General features: G+C 38.4%; 1 protein-coding gene across 3 annotated transcripts in view; it reads left to right on the forward strand.

Annotated features, from left to right (window-relative positions):
• Window positions 1-416: 416 nt before the first annotated feature.
• LOC306844072 (receptor-type tyrosine-protein phosphatase kappa) overlaps window positions 417-10,471 on the forward strand; it is a 185,958-nt gene continuing 175,903 nt past the window's right edge. For 2 of the 3 annotated variants that reach the window (XM_079375947.1, XM_079375949.1), the window contains exon 1: window positions 424-603. In XM_079375947.1, coding sequence (XP_079232073.1) covers window positions 531-603 — 73 coding nt within the window. In that variant the 5' untranslated portion in view covers window positions 424-530. Of the gene's footprint in view, window positions 604-10,471 lie in introns of all 3 variants that reach the window. The other variant, XM_079375948.1, reaches the window with a different exon arrangement.

The raw sequence follows: 10,471 nt of genomic DNA on the forward strand, positions 1-10,471 counted from the left end.
CAGTGTCACTCAAAATGACTGACAGGCAGAAAGGCTTTGCGATTGGCTAAAAAGAGCAGGCTGCCTTTGTTTTGCCGTGTATAGATCCTAGTAAGAGCTGATAAGATGTAAAAACTTGAATTCAATGTAAGTCTGCTAAATGCATAAATGTAAATGTAGTACCTGGTGAGATTTCCAGGCAGGTATAAGATTTTACGCGTGGTTTTCAACAAAAGCACATTAAGTGTCTCGAGCTGAATTAATTGCTGAAAGCTATGGAGAAGCAGAAGACTGGAGTAAGCACGCAGTTGTTTCTCCGCTGATAAAGCTGCGCGCGTGTGTGTGTGTGTGTGTGTCCCCGTCAGTAGGGGGCGCCTGTCCCCTCGTGAAGCGCGCCGGTGACGTCACGGCCCCCTCTCTCGCCGCTCGCTGCGCAACAGAGTATCGGAGCGAGCGCGAGACGCGGAGAGAGAGCATGGGGCGCGCGGATCGGCTGGAATAAGAAACATTTCCCAACACTTTCAAAAACTTTCTCAACTCGGCCGACAGATATGGATACCATAATTTTGAGCATATTACTCCTGCACACGGCGTTTGGAAGCGCAGGAGCCCAGCACACTCCCGGTAAGTGGCCAAAGATTCACCTTTAACGATCCCCGGAGCGGAACGAGCAAAAGTTTACGCGGTTGTTGCATTGAATGCGTGCGCACCTTTATGTGTGGCACGAGCGCACGTCTACACCTCAGAAGTTCATTTGTGTGTCCAGGTGGCTCTTTTGGCAGGGAGTGAGTGAGGGGTGCTGATGGTTTGGGCTGGGTTTGTGTCGGAGAATAGGGACACAGGAATCAGCTGCGCTCCACCGAACCCCATTAACCCTCCTCAGCCATCCGCTCGGGATTCCTCTCGTGACTGGGAGACGATTCTAATGAGACATTTCCTTCTGTCCAACGACACGAAAACTACATTTCATTTCTAGCGACTCGACGAATGGTTCAGTAGGATATCACAGGGAATTCAACGACAATCTAAAACTCCGAAACCTCCTTTAACATCCTCGTAGGAAAAGTGTTCTGTGTCCTGGTACAAAAAAAAAAAAAAAAAAAGTAAAGGGCTATTCGTTTAAGAATATAATTCTGTAATAATTTGTTTCTTTAGAATGCGATGCTTCCACTAGCGTCCCTCATTGGCTTCACATTATAATATGAATTCCCACAGGATTTCTGTGCGTAATTCCTGAGCATTTTTAGAACTTGGGAAAATAGAGAAAACCTGATGAACTTTTCAAAATCCAGGATTTTTTTTTATTCTGTTCATTTGGTAATGATGTTTCTTTTAGGAGTTTGTTGCAGAGTGTTTTTGAGAGTCAGAATCATACACACACACACACACACACACACACACACACATATATATATATTAGTTGTTATTATTCTAGGACAGAGCAGTTTTAGCTGGAGTGCAAATGTGACTGCAAAGCATCATGATATATTGGGTCAAGACTAGCACATGAAATACTTTTGCCAGATGTTTTTCGTTGTTTTTGTGCAATTACGAGAATAGAGCTGTTGCAATGTTAAAATGCTTTCAGATGAGAGAAATGCATGAGTTTAGCTTTGATAGTGTTTCCAAAAGTGTCAATATAAATTGACTCACGGTATCAGATATTAAATTACAACATGTGAATCACTTTGTTCTTGCCGCACTATTGCCACTATCAGCATGATTACTGTTGCTCTCTTATTAAATAGAGAAAATGTATGAGGTACGAGGCGAGATGAAGCTAAACTGTTTTTTTTTCTTTTTAAATGGACATTTTGTATAAAGCATGAAAGTTTTCTGTTTTCAGACAAATGTTTTCCAGCACATCTAATCTTGTGATTTGGGGTGATGCTCACGTCTGTCTGACTGGAACCGTATCACAGCTCGTCTGCAGGGGTTGGTGGGGGGATACAGCTGTCTATGTAATTGCTGATTAATTAATCAGTGAGTCTAACCCTCGGATTAATTCTATTAGAGTAATCAAAAACAACGGATGACAAATGGCAAATTACGTGAGGCTGAGATTGATTAGTGACTGGTGTAATTATGCCAGCGTGTTATGGAAATGAAGAGGGGGATCAGCGCTCGCTGAGAATGAGCGAGATAATCCCTGATATCGCTCTCTTTCTCTTTCTCTGGACGCAGCTCAAATGGGACACGCAGAGAAAGGTGAGTCGTAAATCCATGCCGCTATCATCATCATGGTCATTGGCATCATCATCATCATAAACATCTGTCCAGGGCATCTGTGTCTGAGTAATTGACCCGATGGCCTCGTCCTGATGTGCCGCTCTGTCATGAGCTGAGCTGCCGCAGTGATGCACACAAACACATCAATGTATATCATTAAGCTGTGTTTACCCCCCAAATGCACACTAACAGGAAAGCTGTCACTTCCCAGAATTCCCTCGCAATCAGCTTTCAAAGCAAAAGCAAAGCTGGAGTTGCGTTTGTAGTAAGCCCCGTCTTGATTCTTTTACTCAGGTACATTCAGAGTAAATTTCATGGCAGGCTGTCATAGAAACATGATTACAGAGAAGGACAAATGGAAAGTTTGCTTTTGCATTTCTTTAGAGGAGTTGGTGTGCTGATTTTGAAAAGGTTTTAAAGGAAAGCCTTGTGAACGGCACTCAGACACAATAGCAAATTCTGCACATTTCTTACCCGACTGCTGCAGACTCTGATTATAGCCATGTGTGTGTGTGTGTTTATACATTTACAGCCAAGGGAAAACAAGGTCTTCCGTGTGACTTTAACAAGGCATTTGTGCGTGAGTCGTGAGCTCATGATTTGAATATAATCCTTTGCCTTTCGGGTCATTATTTTGGCCGATTCTGCGCCTTGTGTCATCGGTGTGGACATAACGATAGAGATGGGATGTGAAGTGATGTTTAGTGAGTCTGAGGAGGAGCAGAAGAATATGAGTGTGTGTTTTGTCTTCCACACCGAAGGTTTTCGGTCATCTAATCAGCAGGAATGAGCCTGATGCTCCTGGAGAACTGCACTTGACTGCCTGTCATCTGTGTGGAGCTTTTTTTTCAGCATTGTATTTTTTCAGCATGTAATAGCCAACAAGAAAAGAACAATTGATTCGATCTATCAGTCAATCTGATTGGACGATGAAAAGTCACTATATAGAAAAAGAGGTAGAGCAAGTTTTCACATTTTGATGAAAGCATGCTTAGGCAAACATTTCAGATGTTTGGATCGTTAGGAATCTGTACCAGCGAATCATATTCCTAGTAAGAGCTGGAACGTGACTTAAAGGGACAGTTCATCCCAAAATAAAAATTGTGTCATAAATTACTCACCTTCAACCTGTGTAAATTTCTTTCAGCTGTTGAACACAAAAGAATCCTGGTAACCAAACAGCTGACGGTAGCCATGGACCTCCATGGTGTGGAAAAAAATACTATGGAAGTCAATGGCTACCATCAGCTTTTTGGTTACCTACATTCCTGAAAATATCTTCTTTTGTGTTTAAAACAAATGTGAGTAAATAATGACAGAATTTTATTTTGGGGTGAACTATCCCTTTAAGAAAGTAAATAGTGTCAATTTGAGTCTCACATTGACTTTAAAGGCAACATCTTGTGGCATATTATATTATTGGTTAATATTAATTTCCCATGTGCACCAAGAAAAAGAGGTTACTTTTTGATTGTTTTTTTAATATCATGCACAAGACCAGAGAGAGACATGAAAGAAAGATGGGTTTTCATGTGAATGTGCCCGGGCCGGCAGCGTTTCCCATCTGCAGAGCAGAATGTGCTTGTGTTGCTGACAGGTCACAGAGGGCCTTATGTCTGTGTTAAATCACAGCTCCGGCCGCGGACGCAAGTTGCTTATCACAGCAGCTGCGAGAGAGCGCTGCACATATTTTGCAGACTCGCTACAAAATCTATTTACAGCAGACAGGTATTGTCTTCGGACAGTGTTTTTTCTCCTAGTTGAAGTTTCTCGGATTATGCATGAAAAATCAATACATGACAAGTACGTCAGGCGCTTTAGTGTTTCATCTGATGCAGCTGTATGGATTTTTAATCCAATCCTGCATAACGTCACATAGTGTTCTCGGCTCATGCTGTGGTTTTGTCAGCACGAGCTGATGCTCGGTGAATGTGAATGAATGAAATTATTCTCATTAGAAACTGAGCTCAGCTGTCAGTGGTAGGGTTTGGTTGAAAATATTGATTTCTTGATTTGAATCGATTCTCATTTCAATGAAATGATCTTGATTCTTAAATGGCAAGAATTGATTTGTTGTTTTCAGTTGATGCCTGAAAAAAACTTACAAAACATTATTTGTAGCATGCCTCCAATCCAGTAATTACAATAAGCTTTGTGCTTGATGTGAAACAAAGTCTCAGCTTTCAAAACAAGCAGCACATGAACCAATCATCTCTTCCTCTTTACTACTAGTTACTGCAGGAAATGAACACGAATGAACATCAGAAGAACAATTTCAGACAGGAGCATCTTGCTAAATATATGTATTTATATTTACTTAGCCTGTTATTTATTTAAAAACAACAATAATGTATGTTTAACAAATCTGTCAAAGACAAGTTTTTATGACATCTGCTGTTTAAATGTTTGTATTTGGAGTAGAAACACTATTATATCGTTAAACGTTAATATAATATGTTTACTATATAATAAGATTGTTATTATTAGAGAAACTGCCTTATGTGCCATTTAAATGTTTGTTTACAAATCACTTTAGTATTAATGTACCAAATAACTGCGTTTTTCCCATTTACAGCATGTAAAAGATTTTTTTTCCTTACATGATTGCCTGTATATCTGAATTAATCAATGTTGAATTGAATCAAAGATTGAAACTGAATCAGTCCCCAAGGTTTGAAATGAATTAAAATTTGTGTTAATACCCAGCCCTAGTCAGTGGTCCATGCGTTGTGTAACTTTGTTCACTCGTGTCTTTAAGGTCATTTCACGCTGACATTCCTCAGTGCGGCAGCCGTTACTCCCTCAAGCGTTGTAATGCAATACTCAAATCTTGAGCCGTCCACCTTTCAAAGTGCAGTTAATAATTATTGGCAATAACATATCATTATGTGAAAAAGATGTGCAGGAGAGATTGAACGTGTGTATCTAGATACCACATGCTATATATGACAACTTCTGTAGGCAAATTATGGCATACATTGAATAATCATCTTATTATACACATTAGATATTACATGCAAATGAATAAATAGTAAAATTGCCCTTCAGTGACTCTATCTGCAACTGTTCTCTTGTTAAAGTCAAAGTCCTGCATGATGTTTTCTTAGGGACTAGAGACGTGCGTTGAAGCTCAAATCATGTGAAAGAGGATAAACCGTGATGAATGCCATTCCTTGATGGAGTCTGTATAGTGTAATTTATGTATTTTCCTGAGGGTCACAGGTGCTGTGAATGACCCTCAGAGTAGCACATGCATTTCCAGAGAGAGAGAGATGAGGAGAAGAAAAGAAGCGGCGTGCTTGCGAGACGTGAAGAGGAGGTTGTTTGTGCTGCTCTTTGTGGATTATAGCAGTAATGGGCAGCAGTGCTGTAAGCTCCTTTAGAGAGCTGACCGGCCGTCCTGAGAGCCGATATCTCAGCGCGGGATGGACAGCCAAAGAAGGGAAAGTCGGATTGAGGATTTGGTCATTAGATTGTTTTTGTTTTATTTTGTGTCTGCTCTGTCCCCGGGCTTTAAAGAGCGCAGTGTTGTGATTTGTGACCGACTGATATCCATAAAGATTATGATGATGGTGGTGATTATCAAATTAAGGCCGCAGCGCTCTCTTTGAAGGAAAACATCCCCCCTCTCTCTCGCTCTCAGCGCTACGCCAAAGGCTGTGTGCCGGCGTCATGTCGTTACCCTCAGGAGAGGTGTGTTGCTCTCAGGTTGCTCTTTCAGAGCTCAGGAGACTTCATCAGCTTCTCAGATGGCTACTTATCAAGTATCAGTTTTGTCCCAGGTGTTTCTCTGTAAATTCCGTAAGAGAAATAAAATGAGGTAGTTGCTTTTGGAACTGAGTTTGATATGAAGTCAGAGCACACTTTGAGATGTCTTCTCAAATTCTAGACACAGAGGAGACTTTATAGGGCTGGACGAATAAACGAAAATTAATTGAAAACAAAATTCAGGATCTCTAACTGATGTAATTTCCCCACGTCTGTTATTACGGGTTTTTTAAAATCCTGTTAATACGTTCCCCAGGGTTGTCAGGTCCGCGAAACAAAAAAAAAGCCTGATTGCTGTTCAAAACTATCCAGAACTAGCCCAACTGTGTTTTTCCCCAGAGTTTTCCCCTCCGTCAAAATTGCAGGTGATCGCTTTAAATAAAAAATGGACTAAAAAACAACCCGCGGCAGTAGCCCAAATTTAATCGCGATTAATCGCATCCAAAATAAATGTCTTTGTTTACATAATATATGAGTGTGTACTGTGTATATTTATTATGTATATATAAATACACTCACATACAGTATATATTTTGAAAATATTTACATGTTTATATTTATATTCATATAATTTATATTATATAAAAGTATATTTAATACATAAAATATATATATTTTTTTAAATATATGCATGCATGTGTTTCTATTTATAAATACATAATAACTATACACAGTACACACACATATATTATGTAAACAAAGACTTTTATTTTGGATGCGATTAATCGTTTGACAGCACTATTATGTATATATACATGCAAACACATTAATGCATATATTTAAGAAAAATATGCTATGTTTATATGTTTAGTATAAATATATCAATGTATATACAGTACATGTTAATATTTTCAAAATATATACTGTATGTCTGTGTATTTATATATACATACTGTCGGTAAACAAAAACTTTTATTTTGGCAGCACTACTTTTGACATATTTTTAATTTTACATTCAGACGTAAATGTGACTTTTTTCATAAGATGTTTTCATTTCGAGAAATGTGTGCTTCGATTTCAATTGTTCGAAATATTCAATAAATAACCATAAATAGTTTGTTTCCTTCAGTTATTTTAAAATCACAAAGATGAGAAATGCACTCTTTCATTGCAGAAAATATCCCACCTTTAATAGTTTAATAGCATATTTACAGTACAAACCTTGTCAGGGGGCAAATAAATATTTAAATCAAATAATCGTCCATTAATCATAAGTAAAATGCTCAATTAGTCCAGATTTTGATTTTAAGTCATATCGTCCAGCCCTAAGACGTTATAAAGAAAATGCTTGAGAGTACGGTGGTCTTTTGTTCAGGAGGAACATTTGAGAAGCGGGAGATTCATCAGCAAGCAAACATTTAAAAAAGAAAATATTGCAATATTAAAGAGATCTGATTTTTTTATTTTCTCTTTACGTTGGTGATTCTGAGCACAGTTTGAGATGCTCTGAACTCTAAAGGAGCATTGAGAGTATTTGAGTCTTTTGTTTAGGAGAACAGATCTGAAAAGCAGGAGACGTAAGGAAACCTCTCATCAGCTCATTTGTGATAGATCCCTTTTGTGGTTTTCTCTTTATGTTGGTAAATCTGAGCACAGTATGAGATTTAAAATAGACATGAGAGTATGTGAGTCTTTTATTCAGGAGAAACATCTGAGAAGCATTTCATCTCCATGTCATCTCGTTTGCGTTTCCTCCAGCGAGAGCTCTTGGCTCAACCTTCAGCTGTGTTTAATGCTGCTAAAATCACTCCGCTGCCTTAATTTGACACAAAATGTTTGTCATGTCCTCTGACTCCATGGCTCCAGGACGGTAGGTACACGCGCTCCATAATTGTGATCGGCAGCTCCCTGTGATGTTTTACCTGGTGTCCGTGTGAGCGCATGCTGAGACAGGAGATGGCTGACAGATGTGAGATGAGAGCGAGCCGGTGTGAATGAGAGTGGAAATGAAAACGAGAGAGAGGCCGTATGCCTCGCCATGATTCATCTGACTGGAGTCAGCTTGTCTTATATCTGTGTCAACACTGTGACGTTTTGGAGATATCAAGTTTGAACACGTCTAGGTGTGTGTGTGTGTGTGTGTGTGACTCACAGTGATTTACCTGTCTTTCATTCCCGGCTCCTTTGAGATGTGCGCATGTGAAATCCTCTCTAGCATCCTATCAGGCTTCAGCTGGAATTAAGGTGTCGTGTGTCTGCACATCACAGCTCAAACTGGCCTACTTTTGAAGTCTGACTTCCACTCGTAAAAGCTAATATAGCATTTGTAATGACTCTGTATTGAAAAATGACAGAAGCAGGATTTCTCCTCAACGGCTCGGGTGGTGTATTATTGCAGTACTCTTTCATCACTGTAACCTAGCTGGAATAATACTAATATTAGTTATTATTCATTACAAATAACTTATTAGGGGCATTTTAGTCATAAAAAAGGTTTTTGAATTTTGGTTTATAGGCATGCATCATATTGACATTTCTGAAGATTGTGTTTGAGGTTTTATTTTCAGTTTTTTTCATAATTCCAAAAAATAAAAATAATAAAAAAGATGTTTCTGCATTTTATTTAGTGGGCACTTTTCTTTTTCAAATGTTAAAATATATAAATATTTATTCAAACTTTAAATAAATAAATGCTTAATACAGAACGGGTAAATATAACAGTATGAGTACTTACAAGCTTTTATAATATAGTTATGAATGTAATAATATTAGGAATACCTGTTTGAGGCCAGGAACCCCATATGAGGCTCTTTTAAATGTATGCGTGAGGATTTTGGGCTGGTTTAATTGCTGTAAACTGAAGTGCCGAGCGTTTTCCTTTAGGCAAACAAACAGAAAAGCAGTGCATCTGTTCCTGAGTGTCTTCAGCCTACTTTACTGCATGAGGTCAAATGTTTTAGGTAACAGCTGTGATCGCCTGAAGGGAGAGACCGCAGGAAGAGTCAGCACAGGTGGCACCTCATGGGGCGGGACTCAGCGCTGTCAATCAAACGGGTGTGCATTCATCTATGCTCCGGTAGGGAGGAGTGAGCTCTGAGAGATTAATGTCACAAAATATTCAAACAAAACAATGCCAAATATATGCTGGTCAAAGGTTTGGAACACTAAAGCTGCATTTATTTGATCATGAACACAGTAAAAATAGGAATATTGTGAAATAATTATAAACGATAACTGTGATTTTTTTTTTACCATTCGAATGTTGAATGCTTTTATTCGGCAAGGACGTGTTAAACTGATCAAAGGTGACATTTATAATTAAAAGATTTTAATCTCAAATAAATGCTGTTTGTTAGAACTTTCTATTCATCAAAAAATCTTGAAAAAATAATGTCACAGTTTCCATATAAATACTGGGCAGTACAACTGTTTTCAACATTGATAATAATAATAATGTTTGTTGAGCAGTAAATCAGTATATTAGACTGATTTCTGAAGATCATGTGACTCTGAAGACTGGAGTAATGATACTGGAAATACAGCTGCAGATCACAGAAATAAATTAAAGTTTAACAGATGTTCACTTAGAAAATGGTTCTTTCAAACTGTAATAATATTTCACAATATTGCTGTTTTTACTGTATTTTTAATCAAATAAATGCAGCTTTGGTGAGCAGAGGTTTCACAAACATTAATCATTTTAATAAATGCAAACTTATGCTTAAGCCCAGGATGCTGAAAAAGAACTTGAACCGTTGCAGATCCACTGGCAGACAAATACATATTTGCTTGGTGATATTTCTCATTTTACGTGTCATTGATCAGTCCACATGAGTTTCCTCCCTTGCAGCAGGAGCATGGACCGTAGAGATGATTTTCTCATTATGCTGGTGTTAATTGATGCTAATAAGAGGGATGTGAGAGCCCTTGATCTCACGGTGTTTGTCTTGGCTGCTGTTAATCACGTCACCGACCTGGGGCCTCAGGAGACGGCGTGTCTGCGCTGAACCCTTCCAGACCCCTTCCTCACACCTTCACACAGGAATTTACAGCCCACGCTGAACAAAAGACCCTCGCTCATCCCCCACTCCAGGCCTCGACCATTCAGCCCGTGTTTAGTGTTGACGTGAATTACAGTCGAGGTCAAAGCACAAAGGAAACTTCACCGTTTCAGTACACTACCAGACAAAAGTTTTTGAACAGTGTTTTTAAAGAATTATCTTCTGCTCACCAAGCCTGCATTTATTTGATCAGAAATATAGCAAAATATTTTTTTACTATTTTTTTTTTTAGGAAATAGGATTTTTTTTTACTATTTAAAATAACTGCTTTCTATTTGAGTATATATTAAAAATGTAATTTATTCCTGTGATTTCAAAGCTGTATTTTCAGCATCATTACTCCAGTTTTCAGGGTCACATGATCCTTCAGAAATCATTTTAATATGTTGATTTGCTCCAATAAAAAATACTGACTCCAAGCTTTCGGATGATATACTGCATTATGTTACAAAAGCTTTTTATTTCAGATAAATGCTGATCTTTGGATCTTTATT

The sequence above is a fragment of the Barbus barbus genome (assembly GCF_936440315.1).
Source record: "Barbus barbus genome assembly, chromosome: 24".
NCBI lineage: Eukaryota > Metazoa > Chordata > Actinopteri > Cypriniformes > Cyprinidae > Barbus > Barbus barbus.